The sequence below is a fragment of the Taeniopygia guttata genome, chromosome Z (genome assembly GCF_048771995.1).
Source record: "Taeniopygia guttata chromosome Z, bTaeGut7.mat, whole genome shotgun sequence".
Classification (NCBI taxonomy): domain Eukaryota; kingdom Metazoa; phylum Chordata; class Aves; order Passeriformes; family Estrildidae; genus Taeniopygia; species Taeniopygia guttata.
The window spans coordinates 29,128,118-29,153,733 of NC_133063.1; the positions used below are offsets into that span (position 1 = coordinate 29,128,118).

The 25,616-nt window shown below is 37.8% G+C and overlaps 2 protein-coding genes across 3 annotated transcripts in view; both read right to left on the reverse strand.

The window, feature by feature from the left end:
* SNX24 (sorting nexin 24) overlaps positions 1–6,243 on the reverse strand; it is a gene marked incomplete at its 5' end in the record, with an annotated part of 87,647 nt that extends 81,404 nt beyond the window's left edge. The window contains 1 exon segment of the mRNA NM_001245398.1: positions 6,130–6,243. Coding sequence (NP_001232327.1) covers positions 6,130–6,189 — 60 coding nt within the window.
* Positions 6,244–13,407: 7,164 nt separating this feature from the next.
* SNX2 (sorting nexin 2) overlaps positions 13,408–25,616 on the reverse strand; it is a 29,631-nt gene continuing 17,422 nt past the window's right edge. The window contains exons 7-16 of one of the 2 annotated variants that reach the window (XM_030257621.4): positions 23,486–23,564; positions 22,205–22,280; positions 20,854–20,967; positions 20,543–20,636; positions 18,677–18,882; positions 17,505–17,648; positions 16,992–17,003; positions 14,873–14,953; positions 14,694–14,765; positions 13,408–13,894 (exon numbers count right to left, since the gene is read on the reverse strand). In XM_030257621.4, coding sequence (XP_030113481.3) covers positions 13,844–13,894; positions 14,694–14,765; positions 14,873–14,953; positions 16,992–17,003; positions 17,505–17,648; positions 18,677–18,882; positions 20,543–20,636; positions 20,854–20,967; positions 22,205–22,280; positions 23,486–23,564 — 929 coding nt within the window. In that variant the 3' untranslated portion in view covers positions 13,408–13,843. The remainder of the gene's footprint in view (positions 13,895–14,693; positions 14,766–14,872; positions 14,954–16,991; positions 17,004–17,504; positions 17,649–18,676; positions 18,883–20,542; positions 20,637–20,853; positions 20,968–22,204; positions 22,281–23,485; positions 23,565–25,616) is intronic. The other variant, XM_030257622.4, reaches the window with a different exon arrangement.

Sequence of the window (25,616 nt, forward strand, 5' to 3'; positions counted from 1 at the left end):
CATAAAAGAATCACTCACATCTGTCAAATTATCTTTTATCATCTTCACCATCCTTGTTGTAGAGAAATGTATCCGTACAGACCTATTCTGACTCCCCTGCAGAGAAACCAGAACATTTGAAAACCCTCTATGAAGACACTAAGACTGTAAAAGACTAATTAGATCTAATAGATTGAATACTTCTGTTTAACTTCCTTGAACTTGGAGTGACTGCTGTGTCACTGATTTTAACTTGTGACACAAGGTCAATACATGGTGAGCTTACAAAAGCCCGACTGGTAAGTAAGTATTCTTCACACAGATTTCATACTCAAGGCACTCAAAATCTGTTCAGATTTTTTAAAATGACCAAGTTTACGCAGTCTAGAAAAGTGGAAGTGAAAGGGTAGAACAGAAATACTTTGAAATCTTTTTACATAAACTCATAATTACTCCCTCCATACTTTGTAATTAACAAAACTAATAAATACTACCTCTTTATAACTTGCTATAGTGGCTTATTCTAGGTCTTCATGGAAGAACAACTAAAAACTTCCCTTTTTGACTCCATGTACATTAATTTTAACAGCAAAGAATGCTAAAATACATAAAGTATACCAAACTTTAGACCCTTGTGATTTTATACTTTCAAAAAGAGAAGTACAGCCTTGTAGACTGCTGCTTCTATGGAGGTAAAGCCAATGAACTTTCAAAAAAACACATGAGTTTATGATCTTACATGTCAGATCTTGCTTCTACATTTACAACTCCAGGAGCAATTTGGAGAGTAGTATTGGAAGTGTTAATTAAAAATGCAGTAAGCACTTGTGTCAGTCAAGTATGCCCTCTGCTCTACAACACATTTAAATGTATGTCACCTTGACCTGCAACATACCACTGTAAAATTTTTTTGGTCAATATAAATCAAATGTACATTAATTTATTCAGTAAGTTTCCTGGGATCTGAATCAACATTAGAAATCTAACTAGTATTTATTATTCTGTTATTGACAAAGAGAGCATATTTAAATGACAACAACAACACGTGGGTGTCATTTCGAAGTTGAATTGTTCTCTAGGGACATCCTTAGAAAGTGCCTACATTTAAAGGTCATTCACTGCCAAATTATGAACAACTGTTGCATTTATTAGCACAGGCTCAATAGTTTAGAAGCTAGCGTCATCAATTTAAACTGACAGTGAAATTTAATTGTCCACCAAGAAAACTGACATTTCCCATATTATGTGTTTCATCATTTTATGTACACTCCAAACAGAACTGGAACAAGTGCAAGTTTACTCTGGGATCTTTGTTTGGTGTTTTTTTTGTGTAGGGGATGAGAGAACAAGATTTTGAAGATTTTCTATCAGAGGAACAGCACTTTAGAAAAGCTGAGTTCCTGAAACAAATACTTTTGAAAGAACTGTGCTTCCCATTTCCTTTATTGACATAACTCAATCTCAAACATTGTATAATGATTTTTTTTCCTAATTTTTCTTTCTAATCTTTTAAATCCCTAGTATTTTATCTCTCTGGTCAATACCTCATTTTCTATTTCATAATTGCACTGTAGTTTTCCCTCTGAAGCTAGAGAGAAATTTCCACTTTCCATGGCAAGTCATTTCCTCCCTCTCTGCAGAACTGATGGATTTCTGACCATTCCATTTTCCAAGTGCTACCTAGCCACATCAGGGGATAAAAGAAAATAATCTAAAACAACAGGCTTAAACTGAAAACAAACCAGTAAGTTGGTAATGAATACCCCCTTTATGTCTTTTCTTTACAGGAAGTAAGAACACAGAGTAGCAGCCTGCATCCAGGGCAACTAGATTCTGTTCCACTAAAGATAAGGAAACACAGGGATCTCAGGGAAGCATGCTATGGTTGCAATGCAGAGCCACCATAGAGAGGAACAACTCTCCCTTCAGTCTCTCATTTAATGCAGGAGGTCACCACCATCACCGTTTCTAGCAAAGGCACTAGGACAACAGTCACCACTCTTCTCTACCAACCATCCTTGACTGCTGCTTGTCTGCAATGGCCCCAGCAGTCACAGAGCAGAAGGCACCCTCTGTAACTCGCTGGCATGTGACTAGACTGGTGGGCAGTCTGCAAGTCAGCAATCTTCTATCTGCTTCCATCATCTTTTTCTGCTATTAGTTGCATAACCTCTGCTAGTTCCTTGTTCCAGCTACTCCAGACCAATAAAACACTTTAATTTTGAGCAAGTTAGCACTTGTGGGAAAGACAACAGTAAAATGATCAACTGTGCAAAGTGGTACTTCCATGATCACGGAATTGTGTAATAGTTTGGGTAGGAAGGGACTTTTAAAGGTCATCTAATCCACTCCTTCTGCAATGAGCAGGGACATCTTCATCTAGGTCAGATTGCTGAGAGTCCCATCCAGACTGGCCTTGAATGTTTCCAGGGATGGGCCATTTGAAACCTTTCTGGGCAATCTCTGCAGGGTTTCACCACACTCACTGTAAAAACTGTGTTCCTTATCTCTAATTTGAATCTACCCTCTTTTAGTTTAAAAGCACTCTCCTTGTTCTATTGAAAAAGACTTACTACAAAGCCTGTCCTTGTCTTCCTTAAAAGCCCTGTTTATTGCAAAAATGGAGCACCAAAGTCCTCTCTTCTCCAGGTTGGACACACAGACTCTCTTAGCCTTTCCTCACTGGAAGAGGAAAGCAGAGCTGCTCCATGCCTTTGATCCATTTCTTTTTTCTGGCCTTTTTCTGGCCTGATTCCAACAGTCCTCTTTCTTGTACTAGGGACCCCAGAGCTGGATGTCGCAGATCCCTTCCACGTGGGGTCTCACCAGAGCAGAGCAGAGCAGAGGGTAGAATCCCGTCCCTCCCCTGCTGGCCACACTGCTTTGGTTGCAGCCCAGGACACGTGTGGCTTTCTGGGCTGTCAGTGCCCATGGCTGGGTCATGTCCAGTCTCTCACCCACCAGCACCCCCAAGTCCTTATCACAATAGGCTCCTCTCAATCCCTTCATCCCCCAGCCTGGGCTGGTAACAGAGTTTGTCCAAATCCAGGTGCAGCACCTTGCACTTGGCCTTTCTGAATGTCTTTAAGGTCACACAGACACACTTCTGGAGCTTATCCAGGTCCCTCTGGATGGCACCCTGTCTTCAGTTGAGTCACCACACCACTCAGCCTGGTGCCATCTACAGATTTGCTGAGGGTGCACTCAATCCTTTTGTCTATATCATTAATGAAGATATTAAAGAACACTGGTCCCAGTACAAACCCTTGAGGATACTACTTGCCACTGGTGTCCACTGGGACTCTGAGCCCTTGGCCACTAACCTCTGGATGTGACCCCCAACAAATCCTTGTCCATCTAACAGTTGACCTGCAGAATCCATCTCTCTCCAACTTAGAGAAGGATGTTATGGGGAACCATGTCAAAGGCCTTACTGAAGTCCAGATAAATGACCCCTGTAGCCCTTCCCTTACACACTGGTGTAGCCACTCCATCACAGAAGACCACCAGGTTGGTTGGGCAGGACTCACACTTGTGCAGCCATACTCTACAGTGTGCAGCCACACACACGGAGGTTCCCTGGCCTCCATGTGCCTAGAAGCAGAGCTTCTAGGAGAATCTGCTCTGTGATCTTCCCAGGCATGGAGGTGACACTGACAGGTTGATAGTTTGAAAGGTCCTCCTTTCTATGCTCTTTAAAGATGGGAACACTTTTTCCAGTCACCTGGGATTTCACATGACTTTTTAAGTATCAAGGAGAGTGACTTGGCAACTACATCAGCCAACTCCCTCAAGACTCTGGCATGCATCTTATCAGCATCCATCGACTGAGGTATGTTCAGGTTCTTCATGACCCTTATTGTCTCTTACAACTTATTTCCCCATTCCCTTGATAGCCTTGCAGTCTATCTACTCAAGAACTGTGGGGAAAAGAGACCAGAAATGAAGACTGAAGCAAAAAAAGTTAAGTAGCTCAGCCTTGTCTTTTGTTACTAGTTTGCCAGTAGTGTTCATTGGGAGTAGACTTTCTTTGACTTTAAACCAAACAGTTTTAAATGCTAATATTGTAAAGCTGCTGATAAAAATTAACTTAAAGTGGATTGCATGTATAATTTCATAGCTAGTACAGAGCAATGGTAAGCTTTCATTAACCTCAATTTTGCTGTAAGGAGGACATATAGTGTACCCCTTTGAATTTCTGTATTTTGAACAATCCTTATGCAAATTATTTATATAATAATGAATTAGCAATTAGACTGGCATAAGTTTTTCTCATTAATAGTCCATAGGCCCTTTAAAACACAAAGGAAAGATGCATGTTATTATCAGGGCAGTTTTCTATATCCTCTCCTACAAGCATGCCTGACTCAAGACAACTTTAGCCACAATTCCTCATACAGTTTCATGGCCAGCATAAAGTATGATCATGTTTCGTATGGGATGTAGAATTTAATCTCCTCACCTGACTAAAATGGCAAAATAATCATCCAGGAAAAACTGTCAAAACCTACTGAACTACAGCAACTTTCAGATCCATGGGACTGACTTACCACCAGTAAATGATTAGAGAGGAAAAATGCTGTAACAATCAATAGTGTTGTCATAGAACATGTTCATTCTCAGGATCATTTTCTTGGAAGACTCCTAGAATCATATAGTTTCATTTCTGATTTCTTTGAAGCTTACACAGCTTAATATTTATGAAATTTAAAAAACCCAAATCCTCTAAATAGCAGGAGTCATAGATAGTATTACATTTAAAGAAACTAATTAAATGCAAATACTAAAACTAAACATTACTATGATAAATTCTATTTGTGCACTACGCACATCTTAGAAATCACTCTGCCATTTCAATTAACTTGCTCAACTAGGATGTGGTGGAATTGTGGTGCTATTGTAATTACATTCAATCACATTCAGTCAAAATGTTTGAAAGCCAAGTGCCCAAAATCACACAGCTGTCATGTAGAGAGTCACTTACATTTAAGTTCACCCAAGAGGCGAAATATTTATGCTGTACACTACCACATTAACACAACTGAAATGTGTTAAGTGTGTTAAGACCTTTTGCAAGGCCTGCAAACACTTGCTAGAAGTGAGGACCAAATAATATACAGCATTAAGCATAAGGAAGATGAACTTGCTTCATGGAACTGTGCCTACATGGATTAATCTTCTAAAAGTTCTACAAGATTCAATTCTTTTTCCTAAGCTACTAAATGAATTTATTTAATAGGGGAAGCATGCTTTGAATATCCTGGCCACCCAGGATAGTATCCAGTCAGGTTTTGAGAACCTGCAAGGATAGAGACTTCACAGTCCTCTGGGCAACCTATGCCAGTGCTTGACCACCCTCATGATAACAAACCAGTCTTGCCTTATGCTCAAAGAGCATTCCCTGTGCTCTGATGTTTGCCCACTGCCAACTCTCCTGTCACTGGGCACCAACACCAAGCATCTGGCCCCCTCACTCTGGCTATTCAGATCATCTTTACACATTGAAGAGATGCCCCTGCCCATTTTCTTCTCGAGGATGAGCAGACCTGGCTCTCTCAGCCTTTCCACATGCAAGAGATACTCCAGCCCCTTCACCGTGTTTGCCCTGCACGGGAGCTGGACCCCGCAGGACTGTGTGGCGAGGGAGCAGCTGCCTCTCCTCCCTTGCTGGTCACGCTGCACCCGCCACTGTCGCCGCTGCCCCGTAGAACAGAGCTGTGAGAGGCAGCAGGTGTCTGGTAGGCTGAGGCCATCCTTCCCGTGCCGAGAGGGGCCGAGCAGGGATGGGCTGCACTGGGCAGTGCACGGTTGGGCAGGGAACGGCCTGGGGGCAGGGCTGGGGTGTACAGAGCAGTGCTAGGATGGCTCTACAGCACACGGTCAGTCAGGCAATGCTGGAGAGAGAAGGGTGGGGCAAGAGATGGGGGGAATAGGGCAACGCTGGGCAGAGCTGGAGAAGGCTTGCGGGGGAAGGACGGGCTGCGCTGGTCGGGGCAAAGCTGGGCAGGGCAAGTCGGGGCTGGCCTGGGCAGAGAGGGCAGGACGGCCTCGGCACGCTAACGTCTGCCAGGCGCCCCAGCGCAGCCCCCGCTGGCTGTTGGCACATGTCCACCCCGAGGCGCGGGCGTGCCCCGCCCCGGCGCACCTCACCGTGTATCCCCGCTCCAGCTCGCTCTCCTCGTATCGGAAGGACGGGATGAACACCTCCATACCGGCTCTCTCAGCGCGGCGCCAGCGCCGCCGCCATCTGTATGCCCGTCACGTGACTACACATCACGTGAGCGGGCGGGAAGCCGGGCTCGCCCCCGCCCTCCGCGTCCCCTCGGTCTACCGGGATGGGGCTGGAGGAGCTTCCCCTGGAAAAACGTGGTTTGAAACGAACGGTGCTCGACAGCGTCGGCTTCTGGTTCAGCCAGAGCTGCAGCACTACTGCGGAGCTCACAAAAAAACGGAGGGGAAGAAAATTGACTTCCAGAGGGATGTTAATTCACACCTAAATTCACACTGCAGCTCAAACCTGTATTACAAAATCGTTAGGGTTGAAGGGACATCTGGAGATCAAGACCAATCCCATGACAAGGCAGGGTCACCTAGAGCAGGTGACACAGGAACACATCCAGATGTGTTTGGAGAGAGGGAAGCAAGGTCGACTCCAGGCCCCTCTGAGCAGCCTATTCCAGTGCTGTGCCCCCCTCACTGTAAAGTTCATAGGTTAAGGTGGAATTTCTTATATTGTAGTTTATGGCCATTACTCCTCATATTACAGCTGGGCACTACTGAAAAGAATCTGGCACCATCCTCTTGGCACCTGACTTTGAGATTTTTGTTGTATTTTTGAGATCCTCTCATGTTTAGATCCATGTATTGTTGAGATCCTCTCAGTCTTCTCCAGACTAAACAGGCTGAGCTCCCACAATCTCTCCTCATAAGATAGATGCTCCAGATCCCTCATCATTTTATGGCCTCCTCCAGGTCCTCTTCCGTAGTACCTTATCTTTCTAGCACCGAGACTAGAACATAACACTGCACATGTGGTGTCACTGGAGCTCCCTCCACCTGCTGGCCACACTCTCCCCAGTGCACCCCAGGACACCACCGGCCCTCCAGGCAACATGGGCAATGCCAGCTCATGGTCAGCTTGTCATCCATGGAAACTCCCAGGTGCTTCCCCACAGAGCTGCTCTCCAGTAGGTCAGCCCCCCGCCTGTGCTGGTACTTGGGGTTATTCCTCACCAGGTGCAGGACCCTACATTTGCCCTCACTGAACCTCAAGCCACTTCCTGTCACTACCAAACCCACTTAATGGCAGCACAGCCTTCTCCTATGACTAGGTCAGTCAATAAAAAAATGCAGCACCTTTAGTAGTGCCTGTTGTGAACAGACATGAAAATAAGAGGGGAAAAAATGTGGCACTCAGGCAAGTTCCCTATGTTGTGTGTGTTCCCAAGAAGCCACCTCTTAACTTTGTTATTTGGCAGAGAAGACCATACCATTACAGAGCACTTTAGGTGACTGCTCGTCACTGGAGAAATTAAATAAGACTCCAAAATAGGCAACTGTTTTGATGGCCTAAAGAGTAATGGAGGCAGAAACAGAAGGTGCAATACCAAGTGCATTTAGGAGGCTAGGCTGTTGGCACAGGAACTGCTTTGACTTCACACAAATTAGTCACTTCCAAGCTTCCAACCATTTGGAAGCACTGCAAAATGTCAACGAACTGCCACTGTATTAGACAGTCATATCTTAAAACTCACTTTGTGAGTCTGGAGAGTATTAGGCACTACCTGAGATAACCTCACACTCTCACTGGTCTTCTAGAGTAGCTATCATGATAAATTCATGACCATAGAGGGTTTGATCTTCATAAGTAGATTCAAGTATAAAAACGTATCTCAAAAATGGGCCAAAACCAAATTTATCTGATGTCTGTGGTTTATGCTATCAGCTTCTTGAAATTTATTTTGAAAACTCACTAGTTCTTTATAGATTAATAGCACTAGAGAGGGAGAGGGAGAGGGTAACATTACTGTGGTGGTGAAACAGTAGGCCAAAGGCCCACAAACTGAATCCTGACTTGAGTCGACAGAAGCCATGATAAAGCTGACAGCTCTTTTTGAGAACTGAGTTCTGTAGCAGCGAAAAACATCTTGTCTTCCCTGAGAAAGAACTCTTAAGACTGTGGGAAACAACCTGTTTTCCCTGAGAAAGAATTCTAGGACTGTGGTAAACACTAGCCACCTGTGTAAACTGTTTTTACACCGTTAGATAGAAAAATGAAAACTATCTCTCACAAAGAACTTTTCCTACACATACACATCGGGAGTTTGAGTAACCAATAAATACAGGGAAACAATGTGTTACTGGTCAGCTGGTGATAGACATGGGATGTTCTTTAAAAACCATATAAAAAGAGGTGCGCAAAATAAGCCAAGATTGATCATATTCTTTGCACCATAAAGCATGTCCTGCATTTTTATTGAGCATCACAGCAACACATTACAACCTCATTTTCCCTCCTTTTCTCTTTATTTTATTGAAAGGTAAATTTAATTATATTTTGCTCTAAGCAAAGAACTGTGACTTGAAGGATGCAATACAAAGTAGACATCATTTGACTTAAACCAAGAAGACTTAAGCAAACTAACACAATTTTACTTTGCTAAGCTAAAGTGAAGTAACAAACCAAAATTTTTTAGAAATTACCTGAAATAAAAGTCAGATATTTCTCAAGCATCTGTTTCTGCACAACACTGCTCCTGGGCCAGTGTCCTCAACTGCTGACAACCAGCAGGACAGTCCCAGCACTGCTCCGTATAGTAGTGACAAAAGCAATGTTTCCAGCCCCCATGTGCTCTCCATCATGCCCTTTTACTCAAAGGTGTGTATGAAATCCTATTCCCCCACAAAACACCCTCTGATAAAGATATTACAATAATCCTGAGGAAAGATTAGCCACATAATAATAGTCTTATCACTCTAGTAAATGTGGGCATACTAGGTAAAAATTACCATGCTATCATTACTGTTACTTCCTGGTTAAGAATCCAGTCTTAAGACTGGAAACTTAGATATAGTTTCTGTTCTCCCTCTAATAAGAAACAGAGGGTTAAGTCTTAGGACACCACTTTTGCCATAACACATGTACACTGAGGAGTCAGAATTTCATAGGAGCACTGTTTGTGGCTGTTTGCAACCTAATAAGCAGTAATTTTGAAAAGCTACTTTTCTGTTTAATATCATTTAACTTATTAACAAAGAAAAGTTTTAGACATTAATCTGGTTTGAAATTTAATAGAATATAATGGAACTTTTGATTGTGCATCAGCCAAAAGGAACAAGGAAGATTACACGGTAAGCAGAATTCAAATACATCAATATGTTTTGGAATGTTAAATACTTAATTTACACAATATATCATCATTAGTTGGCTAATCTTTAAACTTACATCTGAAGAAAGAAAAAGGATTTCTTCCCATGGCTGGCTGGCCAAGATTGTCTGTCTAACACACTGAAGATCAAAAATTTAAGAAACTTAGTTCAGAGAATGCTATCAAAGTGTGTTCAAAATCATCCAGGTCTTTGAAAAGCTAACTGCACAGATGTTACAATAATTCTTCCCACAAAACACAAAACAAGGTGAAAATACTTCAAATGTATCTTAACTTGAACTGTCATAATGTGTATTAAAATTATGCTAGTAATCCTAAAAGAGAAACTGTAAAATGGTTGAACTCAACTGCTAACAGTGACATAGACTCTCTTCAAATTAATCTGTTGAGCAGACTCTCAGTGTTGGTCTTCAGTGCTGGGTGTTGTTGCACCTGTCAATATCTTTTTTTATTCTTAAATTACCTTGATCCAGAATATAAGTAATAATATACCATAACTGTTCCCTGTCATCAGATTCTACCTAACTGTCCATACTTACAGAAACTAGGAATCATCAATCTGGCCACTTCTATGATTCTTTTTTTTTTTTTTTCAAAATAATCATTGTGCAATTCCTCATACAGGGAAGGGGAATTTAGCATCCATCATGTTAGAATTATTCACAGGAGAGAAAAAAGAATAATTGCAGGCAAATCTGAAAGAACACATTCCACTAATTCTCATGATTCAAGGACTTTCTGAATTACTAATTTCCAGAATAGATGTAGGCAAAGAAACCCATACAAAAATGCAAATCTAAGTGATAAGTAAAATACACAACAAAACAAGAGGCTAGATCTAAAACAGTCCTTAATTAAATCACAATCTAATGTTAATTGTCAATTTTTCAATTGCTATAAAACTCATTTTAAGTCAACTCACAAGATTCAACCACAGATAAACTGTTTATCTCTAGTCTTTTCTTGCACTTCAATTTCCATTGCATATTTCTTTAACTTGAGTTTGCATATGAATATTCCAGGACAGGTCTGCCTACACTGCTTTGTGTACCATTCTTTCCTAATGAGAGAAAAAATATTTTGATTATTTTATACTCCTCCCCTTTGTTAATTATTCCCTCATTGATTTGGGGTGGGGGAGAGGGAAGGGAAGGAATGACTTCACCAGTAAAGTCAAAAGATTACTAAAAAGTTACAACCACTGCAATTATATTATTGATTCAACTATGGAACACATAAATTAAAAAAAAAAAGGAAAATCATCATCTCAGGTAACAAGTAACATTCTGAACAACCTGAAATTCAGCTTCTAACCTGTAAAAACATTGCCTTTCTTTCCTCATGTTTGTAATGGACTCGTATTTTGCTACAAATTTTATTTTGCCACACATATTGCCATAGTTTTTTGCCACATGATTATTACATAGCCTGTTCTGTGCCAAAGTGGAAGAAGGAAAAAATGTAACCCTTTTTTTTTTTTATTTTAAAAAATTGGAATTTTTTTCCCCCCTTAGGACAATAATTTCACTGTACACATAATTTTAGTGGATGTTGGCTGTTCACTTAAATGTACAGGACCTACCAGCCAGCAGCTCATTTCCGCAATTTGAAAGAAACTGATGTATTTGGGCCATGAACTCCACAGATGCTGAAACAAACTCCCATATGAGGCTTGCAGAGGAAATTAACTTAGGAAAGGTAGAAGAAAGAATAATTGATAGGGAAGCAGAATATTCTGTTTTGAAAGGGACAGTGACTAAAGAATTACAGACTTACTGTACACTGAACATCAGCTTAGGAAAGAAATAACAATGTCTTCAATTTGAGCCACTTCATGTTTTTTATAGTTAATTTAAAAAGGACCATGGACATGATAAATAGAAGATTTGTTGCAAATATCTGCATTCTATTTTAACCTAAAAAGTAAACTAGAATTCAGTAGCACCTTGTCTTTAATACAGTATTCCAAATGCAGTTCATAATTTTGCAAACATTTACTTTTTGCTTATGCTAGTGATTCTTCAGTGGTACATTGGCTTGTAGTTTTAATGAAATACACACTTAAATTTAGTACAATACCTAGTAGTGAGGTCTACAGAGGAAGGAGTTCAGTAATATCTGCACTCACTTGGGTTGAGAAATGTCTGCTAATGTGGATGTTAATCACATAAGGAAAGACAATAACCAAATCTGCAATCCTCACAATGAAGGGTAAGATAAACAAAATAATTTCCAGATCACAGGACATTGTGAGTTGAAAGGGACCTACAAAGATCACCAAGTCCAACTCTAAAATGAATCACCCATCTGGGACTTGAACCCAGAACCTTGGCATTATCAGCCAACTGAGACAATCTCAGGATCATTAACAGCTTCTTGAAATAGCAAGAGTTTTATGCTATCCAAATGTGACAGCTGATCTGGATATTCTGCTCAAGCTAACCTTGTGATGCAAAACACCCCATAGAATCTTTTGTATTAGCAGCCAACCCTGTGTGACAGCAAACTCCAGAAATGCCATTATCCATTTTTTCCTCAAAAGGCTTCTGGCTTTGAGAAAAAACTTGCACAACTCATTCTTGTTTTCAGTGACTGGTATGGATGACCACACTAATCCTTGCTAGCAGACTTTCTCATTGTCTTGTCACAAGAGAAGAAAACTGATCCATCACTCAACTGAATTCTAACCCTGATAGAAGCAAAGATATCAAGAGCTAAGAAAGCTGGACAAACCACTTATAGAGAAAAGATCGTGAAAGGATATGTTCACCCATTTTGACCTCTGCATGTCCAGTCTTTTAGTTCTGGAAATGTGAGCAGTATATAGCTGAAGTTTAATACTAAGCTGTTGGTCAATTTTAATTAGCAGTAAGCAAGCCAACATTAAGTACTTTGCAATACCTTACAGAGTCTTATGCCTAGATCAGTTTCTTCATCGTAAATCTCCTGCATACTTGAGCTCTTCAAAAGGCAATTTTAGATCAGTGACTGAAAAAACACTGATGCATAAGGTATCATTTGCTTAAGGCTTTAGCATTTAACCATTTAAAAAGAAGCTGGATTTAGGCTTGATAAATTTTGGTGAGGGTTTTTCTGTTCTAGTTTCTTGAAAACTACTACAAATACTGAGTTAAGAGAGGTATGTAGAGAAACAATAGCAAATGGTAATCTCTCAAGTTTACACTAGCTTTGTAGCAAAAAGCATATGACCTTCCAGTTGAATGGAGGTTTCCATTCTGTTCAGAAATGGTATTATGTGCTCTTTTAGATTTTACTCCAAACAATACACATTTATGGGTTTATCCTGCAGTCTTATGATTAACTGAAAGCAACAGCTTCTCTTGCTTTTTAATGTAATTAATATTTGCCTAAAATTTGTAAACATTAATACCTTCCATTAATACTGATATATCAACAAGCTCAGGATGTCACTAAAATGACAGGATAACACATGTTAATATTTCAGAAAAATGTTTACGTGCTCTTACTTCTTGCAAAAGGTATAACCAGTCCTTTCAAATGTATTTTCTACTGAAGAAAATCCAGACAGAATACTAGCTCTTAAAACTAACAAGCACTCAGCTGAATTACCCACTTTTCTTCCTCAACTATTACCAGAATTACTGCAAGATTTTTTTATTTCTGTATCCTGACACTACTGAATACAACTGATGCAATGTGTCAGTCTAGCAGATCATCAGTGTTTGACCATGCAGGTGATTTTAATTCTGCAGCTTTGTAAAAACTTGAAGAAGATTTCAGTTTACATCTGTCTGTTGCCTAAGCATGTCTTTTGACCCTATGAGTACTAACACAGTAGACTTTGCCAAGGCAATGAACTTCAAGTGAAAAGAACACCTGTAATGAAGAGATTCAGAACTAAAAACCAGAACAGTTTACCACAGTAATTGTTTGTGGATCTTTAATACCTTCTCCAGCAATCTTCACGAAATGCTGGGTTTGCCCCGGATACATCTTAGTTTCCTCTGAACAGTACTCCTAAGAACATCAGTAAGTATCGACAGACAAGCCCAGAGTGTTTAATATTTCACAAGGTACATCCCTTTATTATTGTAATCACAAAAACACGATTTTGTACAGGAATGTTTAAGTGAACATTAATCAATACAATTAAACTTGTTTCATAAAGATCAGGTAAACATACTACAGAACATTGTGTTGTAGAGAACAAAAATATCAGCTTTCTGGCCTTGCAGTGCACGTTTTAGTGCAAGTATTAAGACACAATAGTGTTCAATTCAGCAATGTATTGCAGAACATCATGCCACAGTCCACTTCAGACAGGGTCAGCACATGCAGCTTGTTAATAAAATGCTGTGGTATATAAAAAAAGCCCCATGATAATTCATAAAATATATAGTGGTTTATATGGATGATTTAAATTGATTTCACTGTGGAATTTAGTTATCCAGGACAAACATTGAGAGTGCCTTGTCAATTGGAATATTCTTCTTCTAGGCAATGGCTTTGGCTTCAGGTAGGAATGCCTCCCAGTATTTTATTAGCTTGAAGAGAAGGAAAAAAATCACACATTAGGTACTAAATGTTGAAAACCACAAAGCATACCTACCTCCTCTTGAAGTAAACTTGCCTCCACAAGTAAGGTAAGTACTTATACAAAGTAAGAACATAGGTACTTATTCATTAATAATTTTAGATAGTGCACAAAAAACCCACAAGTAATAAATCCAGAAATCTGCTCGTAACTATAGATATCTTGCCATATGTTGAACACAATATTATAGGATAAAATTATACAGATTTTTCTTAAAGATCAGTCACTTACCACTAAAGATACTGTTTTCTCAGTGTTTTTTTTTAATTAAACAAAGCTGGAGGGATCTATTCCTGCCACTAGCAGAAGAAAGAGCCCAGACTTTTTCTAGTAACAAGACCTACTTCTTAGACACTGAAAACTGTTTTAATGTTTTCCAATATTCAATAATATTCTGTACTTTTTAAAAAGAGCAATGAACATTTAAGAATCCAACTCTCTTCAGTAAGTGTAAGTACATACTGATTACAATTTATTCTAATCTCTAAGTTAAAGTACTAATTCAGTTGGAGAAGACAAAAAAACCCTCTGGTTGCCCATATCCCTAAGGGAACTTCTCTGTTGCTTCCCTGAATTACAGTTCTGCATGGGCTGGGAAACTGCAATCATCACGTCATTTGCCAGCACAGCACAGACTAGTAGCTCCTAACACTTTAGATATAGCTGTGCTTAAAGCCCATATTTTTCTACGTAACCTAATGCGTAATGTGTTATTTATTAACTTGTACAAAGCTTAAAATTTATCTTACCTGCTGTTGTGTTTGCACTAACGACTCTAAGTACTCGATAATAACAGTTTTAAAGTCTTTCACTCGTTCCTTCTGTTAATAAATAAATTATGGCGTATTAATGTCTTCACAAATTTTACTTGTAATGTCAATATTATGTACAGTAGAACTATCATGTACTTGGAAAAAATTATACATGCCTCAAATCTTCCCACTTCCTTGCGAATGGTTTTGGAGATCTGTTCAAAATCTTTCTCCCCTTGCTGAACTTTTGTCTCCCACTGGCAAAGGAAAGACATAGAGAGGTAAGATTTTGTGTTGTCCATTCAGTCCATCTGTATCTGAATTTTTTTAGCACAGTGATAGTCACTTAAGAGCTAAAAGGACCTATTTGATTGTTTTTGCTTATTTAAATCTTACATAGACAATTTCAAATTTGTGTTACAGGATGTCATCAGATCAGTCACAACAAAGGTATCTTTAAAGCAATGTTATCTCTAGATAAAATGTAAAAGTATCTTAGTACTGCTATTAAGAATATTTAATAACATTTAAAAAATATTATTTACAAAATAAAATGGATCTCAAAGCTTTACTTACTATTCCCTTTACAAACCTCATACAAAGGAACCTAAACCTGTCCAATCAAGCCTGGAAGGGTCTCAGGTTAGTTCCCCACATTTTTCTAATTCCAGAAGAGATGACTAAACCTTCATCTCTGCCTCTGGTCAAGTACTTGATTATTGCTATCATATTTCTTTTGCAAATGACAAGCTATGAGCATATGTTTATCCACTTTCCAAAGCACAAGCCTTTTTCAGTGGCAACTATTTTCAGAGAAAGCTAGACTAGGAGGTTACTACAGGTGAGAAGATCACTAGAGGAAACTTCAGAGGAAGAGATGTTTCTTATAGGGTTATGGGCAGCATTGCATTTTTGTAACAATATATGACACTAGATTATTTCTTCTTAGTTTCTGTGAAAAGACATCCAGCTAGACAAGAAAGGATCATCAATACCTACCTTGCCCTGTAACTGCCTTTACACACCTATTACATTGATAAATTTAAGCTAGTTGCATAGACAGACTGAGAGACCCACAGCAGGCTAGAAGTTCTTTGAAATGCAACTGTATCTGTTCATCTCAACATATTAACTGAGAACAAATACATTCAGTAACATTTATCTTCATCAGAAAAAAGCAGCAGGGAAGCAACATGCTTCAATATAACATCCAGCTGTTAGCAATCCAGTGGTGCTACTTATTTCACAAAAGCATTTTGTGATGCAAGGTCAAATTTCTACTGTGGTAGGAGATAAACATAATCTATGTTCCAATAAACATCTCCATATTTATATTTTTAGTATATCTTTATTCATGGTTCCCTGACTACCTTTTTAGATTTACATTATGAAGCCTTTTATTAAGTTATCTTTTGTTAAGTATCGTCATAAAAGATCAGCCTGAACAGTTAGCTAATAACTGAAATATTATAAAACACAGCTAAGGAAAAGTAGATTAGGATTGCCCATACCTTCCTACCACATCAACAGAGGTGCCTGAGATTTCTGCGAAAGCTTCTACAGGCCTAATAAATTCAACGTTTCAGTTTCATCATGCCCAGGTCCTATGTGAATTATCATTGGGTAACAGTTTGCCATTTTATAGTATCTAACAAGGAGAAATTTCTCATTCAATAAGGTATCTCTAGGACAGTCCATTGTCCCCTTATCCACAAAAAACAACAAAGTCATGGATGATGCTCAAGCTGCTTAGGCTTCCACTTTCCAATTCCTCTACCAGAGGGTCCGCTATTACAGAATTCAGCAACTCTGAACACATTTTAGTGGCAGTGAGAATTTTCAATTGGCACACTTAAACTGTGGGTTTACTAAAAATGTTCTTTAGTTATCCAAAAATGCAGGAAAAATAATTCCTTGAGAAGAAAGCAATTGCTTTGATATTGGGACTGGGAAAGGACCACTATTTCCCACTACTACCAGTAATCAGGAAATTTATTGTGCATGGTGACATCAGTATAGGCAACCAACAGGAATGTGGTCACACTAGAGTAATGGTAGGTTTTCTCAGTAAACAAAGGACTTCTTTAAGGAAAAGAAAATCAAGTTAATGAGTAATTTAAATACTGCATATGAAATATATCAAAGGGCAAAAAGAACAAAGGTGATCAATGAGGAAGCCAAACAAAGCAATTGTGTAAGAGCTTGAAATCTGCAATAACATTCTTCCATTATTTAATGGGAGAGCACTAGAGCATACTTAGAATGCGTTAGTGTTAAATAATTAAGTTGTCCTACCTCTTCAATTTCCTTAGTGAAGCATGATAGAGAAAGTGTATAAATTATGACACTTCAAAATGTTAGATTTATTTTTACTGAAATTACACCATATATACATGCACATATATATGGGTATAAAAGCTGCATATTTAAGCAAAACATGGGAATAGCTCTCTATTAGTCGTCTTTGCTGGATTTACCCAAGTCATCTTAGCTTTAGAAATCGAGAAATGCTCCTCTGCCTAGCCAAGTGAGCTGTTAGCAGTTAAAAGCATTAACTTGTCCATGTTCCCTCCCTCCCTTCCATCTCCCAGACTCTGCAGAGACAGTATTAACTGTCTTACAGATCTTACAATGAGTAAAAATTGCACACATGTAGTGTTTTAAGTAAATTCCTTTTAAGAATTTCAGTAAATATGGGAAACAGCAAGTAAGTGATTTGTAAACAAAAATGGTATAAAGCAGCATTATGCAGAATGAATGAGCCAATGCAGAAAGTCTGACCTCCAAAATCATGTTTGATAACATTACCTCTTTTATCTCTTCTTTAGCTTGCTGTAATTTATCAGGTTTGTTGGCTAGTTGGAGCTTTGCTTCAGCTTCACGTTTTTTTTGTAAAGTGACCTGCGCATCTTGCCACTTCTGCCAGCATTTAATTCGATGGTCAAACACACCCTGTGAGAACAGACAAACTTATTAAACAACTGAAATTGTTAGAGCTATCTAAAGACCCAGCAGGAAAAAGTAATTTTAGGATAAAGCTGAAACAAGTTATATACTCAAAGAAACCTTAGTGTGTATTGCACTACCATGTCTTGCATTTCACTTGACATCATGCTTGCACAGTTCAACACCTTACACAAATTATAGGCTGTTCAATAGCCCTTTTCAGAGGCAGACACTTCAGTGCTCCGAATCATGTTATGCCCCTCATTTTATCAAAACACTATCAAAACAACTACTATGAAGTGCTTTATTATCATGCAGACAATTCTCTAACTGCAGATACTAGCAAACTACTCATGCATATGTATTACATGCATTTTCAGCAACACGTTCATGTTAGCAATGGACTAAGGCAGCAGAAATGAAATACACATATCAAAAAAAAAAAAAAAAAAAGAGAAAGAAAGTCAAAAGAAAAATATGTATTTCCAACAACCTGGTAAGTTCAAAGGTATTTCTGGACAGAATTCATAGATACCTGTTCTCATGTCTAAACCTAATCATGCTGTGCAACATAGATTACACTTAAATTGAATACGTTCTTTAGTGAGATGTAGATCCACAAATTGAATTTTTTTCTTATTTTAAGATATTACTGGCTATCTACTACATATAGAATACCAAATTATGTTCTTCCACATTTATGTATGCTTACTGTAACAATATATAATCTGAAATAAACAGGTGCAGTATGATTAGACACAGTAGAGTACAGTATCCCCAAATACTGTACACAATCAGAATTGCTCAAGTAGATTTGCATTTTCTCTGGATCTAACCACTCCATTCACATTTTTGATCACAGCCATTTATATCATTGGAATACTCATGAATGTTTTCACTTTACCCTGCTAGAACATCAGGCAAAAACTAAATTGTGCTATATGAGCAAATGCACAAATTCATTTACCCTAAACCTATATGCTGAAGAATGTGACTTTAAATGCTAAATCAGTATTTTTCCTAGTAGCACTCACTTTTACTGCAGCAATCAAACGAATGTAATCACCAAGCAGTTCTGAGAACACATAGAAATCAGCAAAAGCTTGTTCTTGATGCAACTGATCTATCTTCTCCTCAACCTCTGCAAGCTGAGACAAAGCTCTAGATAGAGCAGTGTGGTCCTCTGAGTTACCTAACATGGCAGCACTTTTAGCAAAGGCAGCGGTGTTGGCTGAAAGCTCTGAAACACAGGAGAAATGTTCAGCATGATTTAGTTAATTTATTTTATTACTCTGCAGCATAAATCAGCGGAGTAGAGGTTTAAATTCACCAAATCAAAAGAAGGTAAAGATCACAGTAAGATACACAAGGACATCATAATGAAACCACATTTAGGAGAAAGACTCCTGTGCAGAAAAAGTCTCAATCAGTAAATGTTTTGCCATGTCTGTTAATGTCATGCTTACTCTGTTCAGCAAAAATATGAAAAAAAAGTCACTTCAGTATTATCCAATTGCCTACTTTAGAGAAGATGCAAACCCACAAAACAAAAGGAAAAATCACCTTTCACAAAATCACCACTCCCATGAGTGGAATTTATTTCTGTTGGGCTGTTTTATTGACTTTAACTTTTACGTGTGCATACTGTAATGTACTATCACATTCTTCTATGCCTTAAAATAAAAAACAACCAAAGCTCACATATCTGCGAAGTGAAGTTTTGAGCTTATTTATTAACAAATACTGGTGCAATTGTCTCAAATCCCATGTAAGTAATCCTGTACAAAGTTTAGTTCCATGAAGGACCTTTGAACAAATGTTTGGTCAAAATTACTTCAGGTTAGTTTGCAATTTTGCTGCTCCTGTGAAAGCATCAGAATAGCAGAAGTGATTGTAGAAGGAAATTATCTTCAGATATTTAAAACCTTTACAATTTAAACACAACTCTTAGAAAAAACCCAATGAACCAACACTTCCTCAAATCTAAAAGGTGTCAAATCAACTGTAAATAAAGATTTCCATTTTCCATTACTTCTTAAATACTCCTTAGCCTTGAGGATAGGTGGCTAAAGATATTTTTACTGCAGAGAGTAATTCTTGATTAGAATAATGAGAAAGCAACTTACAACATTTTCATGCAATTCTGGAAACACTCAAAGGTGACACCATATTTTAACATACTACAATATTGTCCGAAAGCACACTTATTGGTCTTCTTGAGCTACAAATTCAAAATTGTGGTTTGTTTGGAGTTTTGTCTGGTTTGGTTTTTATTATGCTTTTTTTTTTTTTTTAATAATCTGATAGAAATCCATCTCTGACAAAGAACAGCACAGATTATTACAATACAAATGTACAGGTTTTGCTTATATCTAAACTAAGCAAACAAAAACCTGATATTCTGTGACTACTTATCTTCCCAGAAAAGTTTACCTTAACAGTAGCTTGAGAGTATATCATCATGCAGACTAAATTAAAAATAAGAAATTCCTGTGTAAGCACTTCAACTCAGTTAACAGAGCAATACTGAACCAAAAGATGTTTAAATGGATTTACACAGCCACTTTTTGTTAAGAAAGAAATTACTCTTGCCATGAGACCTAAAGATAAATTTATGGATATCTACTGTAGTGGAACCACTTGCTAGGTGCAATAATGAAACTGTGCAAGGGGAAAAAATATGCTGAATCATTCTAGGGACTCTAGGAATGACAAACACCTGGGTTATATTTAAAATTAAAGGCAGGTATACAAAAATATAAGAGCAGTTTAAAACAGAAGATACAAGTAGAAAATGCTTGCACTAAAGTATGTTGTGTAACTATTTAAGTTAAGAGTTCTGACATGCTGAGTTCTTGTCTCATCACTATTTCCTAAGGTTCATGTATAAGTAAAGTTACCTTTTCTGTGGCAGACTAATGCTTCAACACTGGCATGAAGCTTTCTAAGTTGCTGATCCAGATTTTCAAATTGTTGCTGTTTTTCTTCAAACCACTGACAAAAGATGAAAGAGTCAAGCATTACAAATTAGATTACCAACAACATTTCTGGTTCTAAAGAAGCAAATTATCCAGGGTGGTCAATTGATACAGCTAAGAATTCAAGCCAATAAGGAAATTAATAACCCATTTTCTACTTCTACAGTTTTAAAATGCAATTGTTGAGGCTCATTAATTCATCTCATTATTCAAGCTGAAAAATCAGCTCTTACTGCATCCGATTCATTCATCTTGATTGTCATTTTGTTGACAGCGTCGGCAGCTTTGTTCACCATTCTCAATATTCCTGCTCCACTCAGAGCCTGGGTGTTAACTGCTCTCGGCAGCTGGAATTGAATGACAAATAAGGGCAAAGAGACTGGTTAAAAGGATGGAGGTTTAACTGGGCACAAGGGGAAAGAAAAGGATATAGTGTTTTCTTTAGTCCTATGTGTTTCAATATAGCGGAATCTAATTTCTCAAATTTACTACTTCTACATTCTCAAGAGGAAAACTTAAAAATATAGACTATTTACTTTTCTTCTATATCTTTACATTTAAATGGAACAAACAAACCACTTGTCCAAAGCTGTTATGAACTAGCCAAATGTCCTAAATGGCCACCTATATGCTACAATGAACAAACTGCCACTACAGGAACAGAAAAGCTTAGATTTATAACAAATTAGACAAAGGAAATTCTGCAACACATTTAATTGTAATGCAACACATACACTGCATGCTGATAATAAAAGGTTGATGACTTTTTGCTTTTCAATATAAGGCTATAAATGTACCTCAAGAGAACATGTTATCTGCTTAGGTATTGAGAAACCCTTGGAGTTAAATTAACAAACTTTAAATTTAATTGATATTATTATTCAGGCTAGATTGAATATGCTATGCAAGGTGGCCCTTATGTCAGACCATTTACCCTTCATGTGATGTTTTGTCTGGCAGCAGCATTGACAAACCCACCGTAAGTTATCTATTGATGCTTTTGTCAGTAGGGAGCTCTCTGTGACTTATTAATATAACTAAGATACTGACATTAGCCAAAACACAGTTCAGTATTAGACTGAAACCACTATGCACATTTATAAAGAGATAGTTGTATCTTTAACAATGTATTTAATATTGTGAAAGATACCTGATTAATAGTACAGGATTTTTGTGAAATCCTTATTCACAAAAATACCTAGCCTGGTCAGCAGCACTGCCAGCAGTTTCACACTATCGTACCAATATACCTCAAGCTGAATTCCTAGAGGCAAGAGAGCTGCTCCCAAGCCAGTTTAATTTTAGATCTTACTTAACAAGCAGTAACATCAGAACTGAAAAGACCAACCCACTTGAAAAGTCACTATATAGCAAATAGCTTTTTGTCACTACCACTGTAAGTTTTACCAGAGCCTGAGGCACACCATTACCTAAGTAGCCTCTGTCATTCTCACCCATGAAGGGTATGGTCTAATTTGATTTCATATTAATTTAGGGGATCAGGTCTCAATACAAAGTGAATATATTGCTTGGTACATTACCATATCTAGAAATAGATAAAAAGAGTTAAAAGAACATAAATACCTCAGAACTTTCCAAGAACTGTCTCAAATCTGGATCCTGTAGCAAGGTTGGGTGCTTTACTGTTCGTTGCAGATACCTATGATTTTAAAAATTAAAATATCAGGTAGCAGAACAGATTTAATGTGCCTGATTGAACATAATGCAGTGCCATGCACTCCATAGCACAACATAACATACTAAAGGTTAGGTAGTGTTTCACAGCACAGTTTGTTTACATCAGAAACTCCTTAAGGTGGGGCCTGCCATAGGTGTATAATCCACAGTGGTAAAATAAAATGCTTGTTATTTCAAACAGCTGAGTGAAGACTCCTTTATTAACCAGTTTATGCCAGAAAAAAATGAACTTTAAACAGTTTAGTTCACTGCACTGGACAGGCTTCTTGTTACAGGTAATTCTGGCTGATTTATTTTAGCACTATAGGAAATCTTGAACAAGTTAGTTGATTCTGATCTAGGTATAAACTATTTATGTACTGGATAGATTGAGAGTATTCAATGCATTTAGTTCTCATACATGCGTAAGTACAATTGAATGTAACTAATTCCTTTTATTTTTCTGCACTTGCTTAGACCTCAAGTGTAATTTTTTATCCACCCTCCATTAGGTATGATGATCCTCATCTGGTTTTTCCTGAAGAAGGTAAGGATTGCAGTTAAACTGCATTTTTTTACACATTAGATTGGTCAGTTTTTTTCCTTGTTCCATACTCTGTATGAAGCACAAGTTAAGGTTAAGGTGGCAGTATAGCAGGGACAGGACCCTTCCCTGACAAAGATACTTGGACAGTATCAGCTGTATATCAGTGCTGGGTGACAGAGATCCAGTATCTCTTATGCCAAAATTCAGCAAGTCACATCAATGTCATCAGTGCACATCATCAGAAGCCCATTTTACTTTGAAGTGATTGAAGGCCTCTTCACCCACCTTCCAGCCCAACAGCTGATTTGCTATGGAATAAATATATTACTGCAATTGTCTTAATTCTTTCAACCCAAAAAGTCTACAGAAGCTGGTAATGGTAGCTTACTTACCGAACCTCTGCAATCTTAATTTTAAGCCTGAAACAAGTAATCTGTAATCATTTTTATTAATACGGCTATTATACATATCTTCCTGTTATTAATGAGAATTAGTCAATTTCTACACAAAAATTTGACAGTTGTATACAGTCTCCAGAATTCACTTAAATATAGATCACCAGCATTGCAATTACAGAACCTATATAGTATACTACAAGTAATTCTGAACCTAAATAAATTTTAGTTAGATACACACATTACCTTTCTAGAGCTGCTCTTCTTTTCTCCACAAATTCAGTAGATGAAGAATCTTCTTTGCCTACTTTAACCTTGGTCATGCCTTGAAGGAAACGGCATCATATTGATTTTTATTTTATCACAGATAAATTATTAACATACATGATGTGATCAGAATATAAGCCTCCCCTAAGTTTACATATTTAAATCAAATTACAGTGAAAAACACTACATAGGAACATAAAAATCAACCGCATGCTGCATGGTGAAAGTAGCTCTGTGAAATACTCCATTTCCTGTGACATATTAATTGCGACTAATAGGCAAGCAAAACTAGCTTAAGTTGCATTTATGAAAACAATGTAAATGCTGATCACAGTCTGACTGGTAACTCACATCCAGAAAAAGAAAACAGCCATATAAAGTAGAACACAAATATGTTCTCAGATTATAAGCCTAGTCACTGGTAAACTTATTACCGTTATTTTCATTCTACCAATTTTTCTTTTAGTTTCTAAAACTAATAGTTTTTTAATTAACTAATGCAATCTAACAAGTTCTGAAAATTCTGAACTGCATGGAGAACAGAATCAGCAGAATAAAATATACATAGCCTTACAGTACTTTCTCTGACCAAAACAAGAGTAGTAACCAGTTATTGATGTGCCATAGCACAGGAAATAAATTCAACCTCAGCAACAGAAGAACTCTAAAACACTCAGACTGAAATCACTATTCATCATGCTAAAGATCTAAACTTGGAGTTTAGCAACTTGAGTCCCATCAAAAAACACCATGAAACTGGACATCAATATTATTCTTATTTCCTGAAAAACAGGAAAGGTCTATTATTATACAGTCCAGATATCTGATTTCTAGCTGTAGTATATTTCTTATCTCTTATTTTTCTGTCTCTTTAGCTACAAGTTTTGAGATTCTGATGATGTACCCACTGATCTGTCAGGTCAACAGTTCCCTAAGTTCCTCACCCAATCTCCCTTCTGGACTTAGAAGTTTCACACTGTAACTCCTGGAAGAGACAAGCAGCAAAGCCTTACAGGAACAATAAGGAACCCTTAACCTCTCAGCATTAGTTTTTCCCTCCTCTGCAGGATGATGAAAATAAATCTGATAAAGATTTTTTTTTCAAAAGTATTCTACACAGCATAATGTAAGTAAATCCACAAATTTTTCAGTAAAATTGAGTATGTCTTTAAATAGAAGTGATTAAAGTATTCAAGGGAACTTGAGGTAATTCACATGCCTCATCTTTTTACATTACAGTATTATTATACAATAATATTCTATTGTAGAAAGAAGGAAATCCTATGGCTTAATAAAAAAGAACCTTTACAGATGAACTTTGAACAGAAGTTCATAGGGGAAAACTGAATGCACAAACGACCCATATGAGGACTTCCCATCCTGTAAAAATGACAGTTGTTTCTAAATATCTTGCCACATTTCATTCTCTGCTAATATAAATCTATTTAAACACCCGTGCAGAGACTGTTCCTGTAGACCAAGCACTCTTCATTCACAGGAAAAGATCCATGACATAACAGATTATTTTCTTTAAAAATGAAAATGGGATTTTCATACACACTTATGTAAATAGTGAGTTACCTTAATGAATGTCCAATTCCAGTTCACAATTGACTCATTTTTATCCTTTTGGTCCACAGTCAGTAATTGATGGACTGGAATTTGTAGCTAAGATCTAAAATTCCAGCCCCTACTGCTCATCACCACAATAAAACTGGAGCTCTAAACTCCAGGTGTTACCAACAGTATAACAGAATGAACAGACAGGGACTTCTTTACAACACATGCTGCATAACACTGAATGTATGACATTATGTTTTAAGACTTTAAACATAAACATGCATAATGCAAATACTGTAATCTTACTTTCAGCTGTTTTGTCAGCTCTCTGCATTATTTCAAAACAGACCAGAATCAACTCCTCCTTTTCTCCAAAACTGGAAATGTACTGACTACATGCTCTTGAACAGAACTAAGTAACACCCGTGAAGTTCAACTTTAAAGAGGAAGTTTCATGCTCTTTTGAAAATATTCTAAAGAGTCTAAAACCTCCCAACCTACCTGAAGTCTCTACACCAGGGTTTGAAGCACCAGCCAGTGCTTGCTTGCA